At 37.0% G+C, this 15,073-nt stretch overlaps 1 protein-coding gene across 2 annotated transcripts in view; it reads right to left on the reverse strand.

Annotated features, from left to right (window-relative positions):
- BABAM2 (BRISC and BRCA1 A complex member 2) overlaps positions 1-15,073 on the reverse strand; it is a 184,097-nt gene that overhangs the window by 28,629 nt on the left and 140,395 nt on the right. For both annotated transcript variants that reach the window (XM_030035410.2, XM_030035409.2), the window contains exons 8-10: positions 14,500-14,599; positions 12,398-12,468; positions 10,777-10,859 (exon numbers count right to left, since the gene is read on the reverse strand). In XM_030035410.2, coding sequence (XP_029891270.1) covers positions 10,777-10,859; positions 12,398-12,468; positions 14,500-14,599 — 254 coding nt within the window. The remainder of the gene's footprint in view (positions 1-10,776; positions 10,860-12,397; positions 12,469-14,499; positions 14,600-15,073) is intronic.

The following is a 15,073-nucleotide window of genomic DNA, read 5'->3' on the forward strand; positions in this document are numbered from 1 at the left end:
ACAGAAGTTCCAGTACAGAAGGCCTTTCAGGAATCATATTGATCACTGTATCTACTGAGAAATCTGAAGAGATTCAGCCACAAGCATTTTGGGGATTGTAGTGGCTAGCACAAATCTCTGCAGGGCGGGATTTCAGGCTATTTGGCATAGCGAATCTTTCCTTGACTCTTCTGTGCCAAAGGCCTTTAGCCTACATTCTACTGGCAAAAAATGAAAGGGTGAATTTGGCTCAAAACACACAGAGAATTACAAAATGCCACAGCTATCTATCCTGCTTTGGTGTGTGATGATGTAGTCTTGCAAGAATGGGAGAGCAAGGATGACAAATAACATATCAATGGCATCAGTGTGGGACTTCAGGTTAGCAGAGCACAGTCATAGGAATTTGACTTTGTTAAATATTATTAGGGCTAACATCCCATATTATTAGGGCTAACATCCCTTCTGGAGAAAAACAGGTTATTTGCAGGAAGATGCTATTTTGAAATTGACATTTCAAAATTTCAAATGTGAAATGAAAAGCTGTTTATGGAATTTTAGCTGAGACACTTATGACACTTCGGGTGTGTTGGTAATCACAGCTGCTTTTGAAATCATTAGGTCTGCCCTTGCTATTCCCATAGGTATTCCCTATGGGAAATACCCACCCCATTGGCAAAATGAATACTTGTGTAGTAGATGAGTAAGATGACTTATATACAAAACAATTCCAAATAAATACTATGAAAATAAAGTAAATACTATGAAAAACGAAACAACTATTGTTTTTCTTAACTGCATCAGAAATGTATCAGCTGAATGTACAATATTAAACAATGGAAGATAAACATTGAAATGTGATTGTAATAATGGAAAAAATGGCAATATTTGGGATTAGAACAATTTATGTGAATATATGAAATGCAGAGCTCCTTGTTTTGTACTGGGAAATGGGTCTGGCAACAGAACTCACTAAAGAGCCAGTCCTGAACTGCATTTGTGTAATGATTGATCCTCAACTAAACAAGATCTTCTTGACCTTTTTTCAGCAAGTATAATATTCAAGAATGGGAAGGGAGCCCACTGAGATGTTTAGAAGACAAGGTTATTTAGAAGGTCATTAGGAAGAATACAGCTGGGATGAGAAAGGCGGAAAATGCTGAGGAACCTCTTCTTTAGCACAGGTTTAGCACAGAACGCGAGTTAGCTGACAGCAGTTATTGAAGGTGCTCGCAAATGCCCAGTTTGCAGTAACTTTGGTGATGTTCATTGTGACACTAAGGAATGCTTGAAGGAATCTAATTTTCCTTATTTTTTCCTCCTCCTTTTTTTTAATTGGACAGGAATGACTTTCAGTTATTGTCAGTCCAGGCTAGATTTGAAATAAGAACTGGTTCTTCTTTTTTCAAAATTTTTGCACCAACAGTACGTCTCTTTTCCTAATGCGTCTTACGACATCACGTCTATGGAAATGGCCAACTTCAAAGTCTCAGATACAGAAGTGGTTACTTTTAATTCCAGTGCTCTTAGACAGCCCTTAAATATTTCTGAAGAATAGAAACAATGAATTATGATGGATTAAACTATTCCAACACATTAGAGAGTAGATTTGTTTACTTGTGGGTTTCAATGAGACTAGAATAAGTTTATCACTTAGTTCTCTTTGTTTTGGTTTGTTAGTTTTGTTTGTTTGTTTGTTTGTTTTAATAAAGTATGTAACCTGTTTTTATTTGAAGAGGATTGCATGACTGCTGTATCTATCTTGCGGTTCTCATCTGATAATGGGAACTACAACTGATAATGGGGTTCCCACTGATAATGGGAACTACAATATAGTCTAGGCACCAATGGCAACTAGATTTATGATTGCTATTGTTTTGATTTTCTGTCAACATAGGCAGATGATACGGTTGTAAAAATGTCCCATGTCTTTATCATAACCTGTATCTTTCTTTTTAAGTACCTCATCCTTCACACAAAACCAGCATTTTAAAAAAATGTGACAAAAATAGTTCAAATACCTTAAGTTATAGTCATGTGCTTCAGACAGAGTATCTAATTCTTTAGTCTTACGGAGGAACCAAGTAACAGATCAAATCAAGATACTCTTCAAGCAGTTTACAGCTATGCAGTCAAAGACCATGAAAAAGTGATGTAACTTAATGCGAAAAATGCTTTATAATGTCTTCTTGCTTTGGAGTGTCATCACCCACCTCTACTATGTCCTACTGTTTTGGACTTTTACAGTAAGACTGGACTACCTCCTAAAAATGTCCCATGGAGTATCTCATAATCCTATATCGAGCCCAAAGAAATGGCATAATGGCCTCACAGGTCTTCTCCTTCTCTAATTTTTGTAACCGTGATTATTTTAATTAAGAGAAAGGCTTTTTATTTTTACCTCACTAGCTTCAGCTAGTGACATCTATTTAGCTTTATTTTTACTTCAAATTCTCAAAGATCTTAATTCCCCCCCCTTCTGTTTTTATTTCCTTTTATTGTTTCTGCTGTAACAGTTTCTATAGTAACTTCTCTAAGTGCTGATGAGATTGATGCTACTAAAAGCTGCCTCTTCTCCAACTGAATTGCTTGAAGCTTATACTTTAAATACAGTTGTAGTTGTTATGGGTGTGAAAAGCAAGCTGTGCCCTTTCTTGGCACAGGCTGGTGACCATCACACGTTACTGGTGGAGAAAAGGCAAAAACTTTTCCTCGGCTTTCCCAGTACAGAGACACATTGCTAAATGCTGAGAAGTTCTACAGTACTTTCCAGCAGGACAGGAAGACTTCTAAAGCATGTTTTCACCTGAAAAGCAGCTGTGCAAAAACATTTGGCTTCTCTCACCAATACTTTATTAAGCTTATGAGGCTTGCAAATAAGTTCTTTTTCCTGTTTTAAATGCTGCCTGGGATTTGAAAGGATGCTGCCTGGGATTTGAAAGGACACTGATTTATTTAATTCTCATCTGTGATCAGGGTGACATTATCCTGCAGGTCAAGAGGACCCTTTTCTGACACAAAAGGACCCTTTGCTGACACACATGCTATCCTGTTTTTTCAAGCTGTGCTCCATGCAGGCTTACAGCTTTCAAATCACAACGCAGTATAATCCTGCCTGACCCAACTAGCCGAGTAAGCCACTCCAGATATTTCTAAAGCTAAACTGAAATCTACTTTACTGCAATATAGGCCCATTACAAGACAAATAGCAGGAACACAACTCTAAGCTTCAGGAGACTTTGGGCCATTCAGGGATGTTGCTCCTCCCATGGAAGAATCCTACAGGATAACGGTCTTGGAGAGAAGAAGGGTCCATGATCACCTCCTCCAAGCTCAAGAATGATCCATCCTAATGAGCAGAAAGTCAAGCAATTGTAGCAGGAGGCCTACATGGATGAACAAGGAGCTCCTGACAAAACTCAAACACAAAAAGGAAGCACATGAGATGTGGATACTCTGAGCATGCACAGATCAGGTTGGCAATGTCAAAGCTCACCTGGAGTTGAATCTGGCAAGGGGACTTAAGGACAACAAGATGGGCTGCTACAGGAACAGAAACAGCAAAAGGAAGACTAGGCTGCTGAATGGGGCAAAGGAGACAGAAAAGCAGCTTAAGCACTCCCTCCTTCCCCCATGTAGACATTTAAGCATCGTTGTGACCAGTTCCATCTCTAAACCAAGGTGTATTTCTTAATATTAAAAAGTAAATTATATTTATCTATTTCCTAAAAGGCATGCAGCAGTCACCTTTGTGTGCCATTGCTGTGTCACATATGGGTTCTTAGAAAAAGTCTACTTTGGTGACAAATTAATTGTCATTGGATAGAAAGAGGAAGGAGTTAGGGAAGAAGGATTCAGAAAATCTTTCTTTTCCTGATGCAGCTCTTACTTCCAGAAATTTTGCATCTCTAATAATCCTATGGTGTTCTGTATCATCCTATTTTTTTCTGAAAGCATTGCCTGGTATTGAACCCAGGACTGATCCATGTGAAACCCATGCTCATCATCTCCTTTCCAGACTGAAAACAAAATATTTGCTTTCTACTTGCTACTATGAGCAATTTTCAACTTGCCGTATCTCACACCTTCAACGTAGTTCTCACCTTAGAGAAAAGCTATCTGTGAATGCCATGTGAGACGTCAAAATGTGCAGGTACAAGACAGAGTGAGAAGAAAAAATACCACAATCTGTACCCAAGTCCCAACTCTGTCAATGATTTTTTTTTGCAACCTAATCACTTTTTTCAAAAATTGAGTGGATAAAATAGGATTATATCACTTCCCTATCTCAGGCATCTTTTCTGAGAATTTATTAGTTATCTGTCACATAATTGGGCACATAGTAGAAGTACTCTAGATATATCTATTAGATAAGAAAAAGCAACAGTTCACTTTTCTGAAAAATGCAATTTTATAAGAAGTTATTACAAAACCTTTCAGTCCATTTGTTAAAGTGCTCATAGTTCCTGGAAGAACATCAATTAATGTCTACAGCAATATACTACAGTTTTAAAAGTAGGGCAAATATAGGCGTTTCTCAGAAATTGAAAAGGTAACATCCGCAGCAAAGTGACACTTAAAAATACTTTGCCAGTCCACCCATGTCAGGCCATCATAAAATACTTGTAAAACCTAATTCCTATCACAACAGTTGTTTCCTGTTTGTTGCTGTTCATACCAAGTTTTATGAATCACCTTGTGTCCACTGTCCCTTTTTTAGCAGAATTAGAAATAGGAACCTAAAACTAGTTTATACTGAGTGACGTGATTACAAAATGAACACAGAGAAACAGAAGAAAAGGAAAAGAAAACCTCTGTTTTCAGGTTCACTTGCATCCATTATGAATACGTAAATATGGAAAATCTCATTCAGCTCACGTCCAAGTAAATACTCAGGATGGAATCAGAGGAACATGATGTTTAACGTACTCTTAATGACAAAAATTAAATTATCAGCTTTCAATATGAATTTCAAACTAAATCTAGTTGGCAGTGTCCCTTAGAAATAATGGAGAAAAATACACAATGGAGAAAAATGATCAGCAAAAAGCTAATTAATTTTACAAACACTGCAATTCAGTCCTGGGATTAGACCCTGCCTATGTGTAGTTAAGTGCAGAACTGTGCACCTGTGACTCAGGCTCCTTTTCCATCACACTGTCTGATACACAGCAGTATAGCATTTCTGCAGCTTTCCTTGACTTCAGTTAAGCGATACGCACCTCACTACACAGGAATTGTCACAGAATGCTTTGTTTTGTGGTGATTAAAACAACGTACAAAGTTTTGAAGAGACCCCCCCTCTCTGCTCAGGGTATATTTTGCTGTAGGCAGAACGACATGTGCTCAGGAACTTTCAAGACCAGATTCAAAGAAATACGTGGTACCGACTAAAAGCACGGAGAGTCAGAGGAAAAGACTGCCTCGTGGGAGACATTTATCTGCTTGTTGAACATCAAAAAATTTCTCCCAAGCATTAGATCCGAATGGCTTTTGACTTGTGCCAGCCAGTTTTACATCACCTGGGCTTTGTTAATCTCCAGTTTCTCATTTAAGAACAAAATGACATCCCTATACAATCTTTGCAGACTTTTTTTGATCAGTGTTGAACTTCTCACACTGGACTCCTAAAACATGCATTTTGTTATGCTTGACATTTCTGCTGAACTATCCTGCTTTTCTGACGCTACCAGACACCACTCCATTCTCCTATAACCTGTTATTCACATTGTTGTATTCTCTCTTTTTTCCTTCTCCCTTAGTTTTCACAGTCATAAATGTCCGTTTTCATTTAAGGAACAATGAGAAGAATAAAATAAAAATACTATGAAAGGAAGCCAAAACACCTCATTAGATAAAAGCTCACAGAAGCAATCTAATGTAAATATTCCACTCAACACTTGGCCCTTTAACAGGAAACAACTGGGGCAGACGACAGTTTATTTTTCCATACCTTGTCTTGAAGAGGCTCCTCTTTCACAGTCAGACTAACTTCCCTGAAGAAGTAGAGCCAATGCAATCTTAATTTCCTCCAAAGATTTTTTTGCTGGAATTTTAAGTGTTAATTGTGATGACTGCCAGGCATTGATACTAATGAAGAGCAACTCTTGAAGACTATCTTCTTTTCAGCTTCCAAAAGGTATGTGAGCAAATCTTACGTGACAGAAAACTGAAAAAAATGTCTCTCTCAAACTATCAACCCCACTCAAATGGTTATTCATACTCCAGTAGCACACAGGAGTCATTGAGCATATTCCAACTGAATTAAATACTATATCAAAACAACAAACACTAGCTACTTCTCACATTTACATTTAACAAGACCTATAGGTCCTATATAACAGAGAGGGCTCTATGGCCAAAACAACAGGCAGATAAAGGTTTACTGAAATATTTACAGGAATGTTTACATGAAACAGTCTCATGTTCGGGGTTCCAAATTGCTTGGATAAACAAATTATTTCTTAAACATTTTTATTATCTCAGTGACTGTGGAGTTAGCGTGGTAGGCATGTGATTTTTCAAACAGGAATCTGCAAAAGCAATTTCAAAAAGAACAATAAATACCATCTTTGATGAAAGAAAATACTTTTGCCTTCTCACATAAGCTCTCCTAAACCCAAATAGCAAACACTAACCAATCAGACACACGTTCATCTAGGAAAAATCTTCCATTTAAGACTTTACCAAACCTCCTTGCTAGCCATTTACTACCACAAAGCCTAACTTGTTTATTTAAACAGCTGCTGGAGGAATAGATGAAGGGGCTGATGAATGCGCATTAGCTCTCTTCTGTTGACCTTCCAGAGGTGGGGCAATCTCCTTTAAAGGACAGAAAACATCTTAAACTACACCAGGTGCCTGAAAAATTAACATTTACCTAAATTCTAAGGATTATTGTTGCTCTACTGAATGATGAAAACAATATTTCAAGCCTAATGAGTTATTTCTGTTTGGAATGGGCCCTGATAGGAGTTACTTCTTCAATGCAATTTTGTTTATTTACAGTGAGTGGGCATACATTCCTCTTTCCCTGAACACTACTGGAATAAACGGCACTTTCTTTGAACTGTAGTGTGAACTTGTCTTCCCAGCTACTAATGCTCTTTCCCAAAATGTCTTATTTTTCTCCCCCTCCTCCCAAGCCTCACCTGACAAACATGGCTACCAAAAATTCTTTGTGTCTTTGTTTTCTAAGCTGCTTTCTGAAGCTGTGCACAAATGTGCTAATCCAGATCCAAAAGAGGTTTATGTGAGCGAACCCCAATTGTTTAGCTCAGGCCATCAATTCAAACCACGTAAGTTGACTACATTGGCCCAAATTGCTCTGCTGAAGAACGTGTGCAGATAGCAATATTCAAACAAGAACGCATCAGAAGCTGGCATTGATGTTTTCCACCAAAAACCCCTGAATGCAGAAGTGAGTGTCTGCCCAAAGCCTGATACTCATGTGCATAACCTCCTATAACCCAAATAATGCTCTAGGCCCCTTGCTTGCTTCTGTCTCCTGTGTAACAACCTCCTTCTTGCTGAGATGTTGCCTATTTCTGATCTATTCTCTGACAGAGGTAACCACATAACTGCACAGACAGGTAAGAGGGTGGACAAAAAGCTACTTCAGTTGGCACTCCCATAGCAAGAAAGCTCCTTAATTAAACTTTAGCTTTTACATGACCAGCACTTTGGACCTCCTGGGTCACTGGTATCACCCAACACAGAACCTGAAATCCCTTACAGTTACCCAAGGTCAGTGGCAGCAGGTGTTCCCACCAACTTCACCTAAGTCTGAGATCCCATACAAACTTAAGATACAAATGCTCACAGCTTCCAACATTCTCCATCCCGCGAAATATTGTTCAATGAAACAAAACCTTTTTAGTTCAGTATCTGTCCTTTTCAAGATGTCTTGAACAAATAACCACTAACACAAGCAGTATTTCATTTGCTATTGCAACCAGTCCAACTTCTGTCAATCTCCTTTGTGCTGATAACCTAAAAATCTCGTAAGATAAAAATTTATCTTTGAAAAGCCTATATACAGGTTGCTTTGGAGTCCTATCCTTGTGTCCACACCAATAAGGCTACTTAATTCTTAACTGTGCACAGATAATGTAACTTATGTTTCTATTTATATACAGTTTAAATACACAGAATGTATGCAGGAACAAGAATATGAAGAAATATCTATCTCCAAAAACTAATCATAGCTAATTTATAAACAAGAAGAGAAAGAAATCAGCAGTATATTGAAGTTTACTTACAAAGCTTCATACTGAGACTTACTCATAAACAGTAACAATATCAAAAGCACTACTCCTGATTAACAATTTCCTCTTCCATGGGGATGCACAAACTTCTCTGAATGTTTATTTCTTCTGTCATTATTTGAATGCACTTGATTGATTTTTAGAACTAAACCATTAAAGCAACAGTTCCTTTGACTGCTCTTTGACCTAATATAATAACTTCAGCAGCTACATTAATGTAATGATTGATTTTGCAATTAGGTAGCTCTTCTGTGTTTTAAGGTAGAGTGGGGAGACTTTGCTCTTCATTCTGTAACTACAGCACAAATAATTTTTTTTAGCAAGTGAAATTGTTCTGAGGTTACTGGGCTTTGGCAATCCAGAATTACTTTCCTGTTTCTCTCCTCTTATCTTTAATTGTTTACTCAATAAAACTATTCTGAGTAATTTCACTTTACTTCTAATGTGTTTTGCTTCCTAGTTTCCAAACAAGTGTGTAACTTTGAATGCAAATAGTTGCAAAAAACCCCGAAAGTTATTTTTGAAATCTCTGAATGCATCTTTTAAAGGAAATACAACTCACATTAGGTTTTATACATCTCACAATCTCAATTAAACCTAAAATTTTAGCCAAAATTAAGACACCAGTAAAATTTACTATGGTTCCTTTCATTTGATTTACCATGGTGCTTGCTGTATACTGACCTATTTATTCTCCTCTGAATACTTTCTCTGCATACTATAGTATATATAAAGTAGAACAGTTTTCAACTTATGGCTATCTCTCCCAGACATTTTATTAGACACTTGCTAAATATTCAACCATCATATACATAGTTATGTCAGTGGTTAAAAGATGAAAGCCTACATTACTTCACTCAGGAAATGAAGTGCAGGTTTCAGTCCTTTCATTGCAATATCCTTCAGTGCATGGAACATAAATATTTTTGCAGTGGATTGTTCAACAAGTGGCTGATGCAATGACTTACACAGCTAAGGCACTGTATGATTTCTAAGGCCACAGGGTTAATATAGTGATAAACTATTCAGTTATAATTGCAGCTTTTGTGCCAGTTAAATTGAGCACTGTGAATATTACCCAGTTAAAACCTACTCTGTTATTTAATAGAAATTTGAATTTTGATTCTGCTGAAATCTAACTGCTTCAACATCTATTAATTTATATTATCCCACAGCAAAAATCAAATCCACAGGAATTTTCATGTTGATAAAATTAAGCCAAACATATTGGGGAGTAAGAAGGTAGGAAAACTTCAAGAAGGTTGTACATAAAGAAGCATCATCTCATAGAAGACAATTGCCCAGTGACCAATTCTCAATTGTAGTGGAAGAGTAAGTAAAGATGTAAGAAGGACAATTTTTCAAAAAAATATCATTTTTGTTTCTTTTTTTCCACAATGTAAGTCACAGTAGTATGATGGAAGTTTTTTAATTTCAAGTTTGAGTCTTCTAGACCTCTTTATGGTCATTACGGTCTGGAAATCTTAGGTGATAGGGATCAGTGAGACCATTTTTTGTGATCTCCAATACAACACAGGGTGAAGGACTTCTCTGAACAATGGCAATCCCCACTTCTTGCTTTAAAAGCTCTGGGACAAATTTCTATGATGTCATTAAGACATCCTTAGTTTTCCACATGAAAAGCTAGCCCACAATCAAAAATGACATAACCTGAAATATTCCAGTGCTAGAGTGTTAACAAACACCAGTGTTGCAGCTGCCCAGATTGCACTGTAATTATTTTAAACAAAGATGAGAAGTGTAACAATTACAAATAAAGGGTAACATGACTGAATTTCCCCAGACCAATATCTTTGATACCTGTGAATCTCACCTTACCATAGGGAAAAACAGTAATTGCTACTTAGGTTAACATGTATAAGGCAGTAACAAAGCCACACTTACTAATTTCTAAATGAAGCAATTCCTACATATTTATTTAATTAAGAATGTCTTTTTGAAAGTAATACCATCTTGATTTAAAAATTTCAAATGACAGCAAGTCTAGCTACATACTATAGCAACTGTTAGACAGTTTTGCCTACACAGTTTCAGTCTAGGAATAACTTCTGGCTCCTAACGACAGTATAGCATTATTTCTCATTTACTATATTTTCCCTACACTAAAGTGTCTTTACTATCACTATCAATGCATTAATTCCTGACAATTACAGAAGATTTTAGGTACTCCCAGGTTATGTATAGTATTGGTCCTCATTATTGGCACTTTTGAAAGGACAAGTTACAACTGTGAACTTAATCTTGAGTCAAATTACCAGAAAACCTTCCCAGGACGGTTTTGGCATTCTGTAAAGCAGGCAGTACGCTACCAATGTGGATCCTCTCCCTTTCTCCAAATACAGTCAGGATTTTGTGCTTTCAAAGTGTCATGTTCACATCAAAAATACATTAAGCACTGGATAAAAATAGCTAAAACTTTAAAACTGTTTCCTGTAATTGTATGTTTTCCCTTTTGAACTTGTATCTTCACGAGGATAGACATTTATGCCTGCGGCAAAGAGCTACTCACTGTGAACAAGGAAGCAAAAATCTTTCCACATCAGCAACAGAGTGAGCTTTGTGAAGCCTTCTGCATCATATTCCACCACACCACTATCAACAAAAAATACAAAAAAATGAATACAATTTTAACCTACCATTCATTCTAATACTGAATGATAAATATGTAAATTCTGTATTACAAGGATTGTTTTGTTTGTTTGTTTAGAAACTTCCAGTATTTGCTTTATTTATTAACAGTTAGTTTTCTAGCTAAATGAAAATTAGATTAAACTTTTACTCTTAATAATCTTCTTATTTATGCTGTGGTATTGGAGTTTCTTACCCAAAGAAAGGCCATGTTCAGTTTATATAAATACACTTTAGAATGAAAGGAGACCTGCTAATGCATCTGCAGCACTAAATTGATAAAAACTGTACACACACAAATTCCCTGTATGTTACTCAGATTAAGATAAATTATTAACTCTGTACTAAGTGACAGGATAAAATTGAAAATGTGCAGGCTGAGAAGAGTTTAAATTTGAAAATTCAAAAGAGTATACATAAAAAATGCAAAGCATGAGAACATACAAAAAATTAAATATAGAAGAGTTGTTCAGTAGATGGATTAAAAGTTTCAACCATCAGGAGTCGGTATTCTCTGAAAGTCTCAAGCAGTATCAGGACTCATGAACGACTTTGCAAGTGAAATAAAATCATAGGCACACCTGGGCCATTTCTATACTGTAGTTTTCTCAGAAGAAAAAGAAATTATCTTGTTTTCATAAGGATTGAGCTTGCATCGACTCTCTACCTACTCACATGTCCAATTTAAGTAATTGTTATCTATCTATAGTTGTATAAAATTTGCATGCATGCTAGAAGGCACCTGATTTCCTACCCTCACTTGAGAGACCTGAGATTGAAAGGGCTCCCAAATATCCATGTCATCTGGCATCACCAGAATCAGAAACCCCCTCCTCACAATGAGATAAAGCACTGCTGGTCAGCCAATCGCTGTTGCATCGGCTCCTGGACTCTCTCTCACTCAAGTCAGGATTTAGGTGGAAAACCAAAGTGCTTACCCTTCAAAGTGCCAAGGCACCCCTGATTAGTTGGTTTGTGAAGATAATGTGTCATCATGCCAGGCCACGGACTTTTGAACTGCAGGAATTCAGCACGACCTGACAGCCCTTTCTCTCCTGAGACAAGATACTGCTCGGCGGTGGAAGCAGCTGGTCTCCCAGTCCTGCCTTTATGCCGAGCAGTGGTTTCTGGCTCCTGCAAGGCTTGGAACTGTACCCGCTTCCCTGTCCTTCCACCTCAGTCACTGCCTATTACTGTAAGACCCCTCCAGTCATTTATTCAGAAATGAGCACATTTCTTTTGCTAAAGAAGAAAATCCCTACTGTCTTTTTCCCATCATCAGCTATTTTCTAGTAAAAACAGATCGGCAGCTGGCACAGAAGTGAAGTAATGATGAACTTCATTCCAGTACTGCTACAGAGAGACCATCTATACACATCACTGTGAAAAATGACCAGATTTCATCTTATCCAGTGGACAGCAGTCACACAGCCAAAGACCATGTGCAGAAAACAACACTTTGTTCCATGCTACAGAAAATAACACATCAAAAGAAAACTTACGTTCCAAAGTGACTCAGGAAAGCTGCGATATACTCTCTTCTCTTATGGTATCCCTGAATAACATATTGTACCTTAAAAAAGAAAGAAACAAACAAATCCAGAGCTATAAAAAGATAAAAAAAGCCAATGCTCCCAATTTGTCATATATTCCTCATTAAGGAAGACTTATGTTTGACATGGTAGTAGTTCTGAATCCTACATTTAGCTTGCATGATTTCCCTAAAGAATCCTAAAATGTTTTTAAAACAAACAGGGGATCTTGCATACAGAAAATCTTGTGAAGAAATCTCTTCACTCACTTCTGAGTGAAACTTAAGTCTTTCACAATATATTTAAGTGCTGTTTAACTGCACAAGATAAAGAGTGAAGAAAAGAAATACACGACCTTGCCTTGCTGAAGTTTCAGCAGGAAGCCACGATAGGCCAATCATAGTTACCTGAACTGACAGTTGGTTAAATGTCAAAATAACATTCTGGTTATTGAGAGAGAGAGAGAGAGAGAGAGAGAGAGAGAGAGAGAGAGAGAGAGAGAGAGAGAGAGAGAGAGAATCACAACTGATCTTGGGTGTTTTCTGAAGCGTACACCTCCAACAAAATCTTCTTAACACTAAGCTCTCTCAGTGGTTTCATGCTGACTCAGGGAGCCACCTACTCAACTGTGAGCATCAATTTCTGAGGCATTCTGGGTTTTGAAAGACTTCCATCCTGGCACAGAAAATCCAAAAATGCTAAACTTGGAAGACTTAAGGCAAAATTCTCCTCTCACCTTATATGTTTTCTTAGTGATTTGAATGGGATTACTTAGCAGAACAGTGTGAACAGGGTTTGACCCATAACAGGAACAATGCATGTGTTGTCAGGATGCAAGGCATCTGGTTTACAACTGGTTACTTCAAGTACTTACAACACGGTTCCATATGTGATTCCCTATGTAAATCCCTTTGCCTTCCAGAATGAAAACTGACATTAAAAAAACCTTTTTTCCTCACTGAACACGAAAAGAACAGGAAGAATATTTTTCTTGGTTGTGGTAATACTAGAATTCCTTGGCTGGCAAATGCTTTCCTAAATTTTTTGAAAAAGCCTTGATACAATCATTGCTGAGAGCTATCTTGTACCCCTTAAAGTTAAATTCTATTTATAAATTGAGACTTATTTCATTTTATAAAAAACAACAATTATTTTGAACACTTTGTGTAATATTTGAAATGTTATTTTGGGAAAAGTAAAACATATGATAAGTTTGCTTAAGTGACTTGTTTAAGAAAGGATAAAAACAGTCCTGTGTACTTGCAGATTTTAAAAACAGAAAGTAATTTTAACAGAAAACCACAACAAAAACAACTCTAAAGATAGATTCCAATATAATTATGGAAACACATTTTGAAGAACTTTTTCTAAAGGATAAAATTATTTTCCTCATTTGGACAATTAAAGGTAAAAATAATACACAAATACAAATAGGAGGTCTGTAATAGGCAGATTTCTAGATGTTGGCCCCCAAACTTTCTTTTGAAAATTACACTTAAATAATGGAGAAGCTTTCAAAATACAATACTCACTCTTTTTTGTTTAAACAGTAAGCTAACCGGAACACAATCTTTTCAGTAACCTTAAGTAGCTATTACTGTATAAATATCCAAATAGACTGCCAATTCAGTTCTTTTGGATGAAACATCTGAGAAGAAAATCACTGAAAGTACTCAAAACCTACAATGATGACTATGGTATGAGAACTTCCAACTGGAAGAATAATATGCCAACTATACATTTGTATTTACTAGCAAAATAGTATGCTACAATGCAGTGTTGTATGAGACAACAACATTTTATCCTAAATCATAACATGCTACGGTAAGAAAAATCCGCTCCAGGATCAGATCCCAAACACTCTTGTTTACCTAAAAGAGTCATTATATTCATTGCCCTGCTTAGGTGCTCAATTCTTATCAAGCAGGTATTCCTTGTGTAGTTCACCTTAAGTATGCCCTGCTTGGACTACCTGGCAGAAAAACTATGTCTATGAAAATGCTATAGTGTGTTACTGCAATACAGTACAGCACATAAGGGAAAAGAAAATTGAGTTCTCTTTACTAACCTACCTTGTTTGTTAGCAGCTGGCATACTTGGGGTACGTAGTCGATAAGACAACCTCCACCAGGAAAGGCTGGGATGTGAAGGGCAGATGATCCTCCAAGCGCACTAGAAACAGAAGTTAATTTAACAGTACATTACATGTACAGTCCCTTACACGTACAGTCCATGAGATTTGAAAGTGACTTCTACACTGTCCTCTTTCCCTATGCTTAAAGTCAGAGGGCCATGATGAGGAAGTGTATTTTATGCTGTGGTGATATAAAAAGTATTGAGTGATACCATCTACAAAAACCGGCTATACCATGACCCACTGTAATTAAACTACTGTAATCAAGAGTATCACTAATGCAAAGCATTCTGTCAGGAAATAGCTTTTTTGTTGTAAAGACTTCTGTTTCTCAGCCCTCTTCAATAAGATGTGGAGCACTGTAGTTAAGATATCTTGTGATTGTGGGAGGAGAGGACTTTGAGTCTTGAATTATTCAAAAAGCCACCTTTAGTCAAACCAGCTAAGAATACACAGAATAATTTGGACTGAAGATGGCCAGATGCACGTCAGCCATGCCATCTACTCCAGCT

The sequence above is a fragment of the Aquila chrysaetos genome, chromosome 13 (genome assembly GCF_900496995.4).
Source record: "Aquila chrysaetos chrysaetos chromosome 13, bAquChr1.4, whole genome shotgun sequence".
Lineage (NCBI taxonomy): Eukaryota > Metazoa > Chordata > Aves > Accipitriformes > Accipitridae > Aquila > Aquila chrysaetos.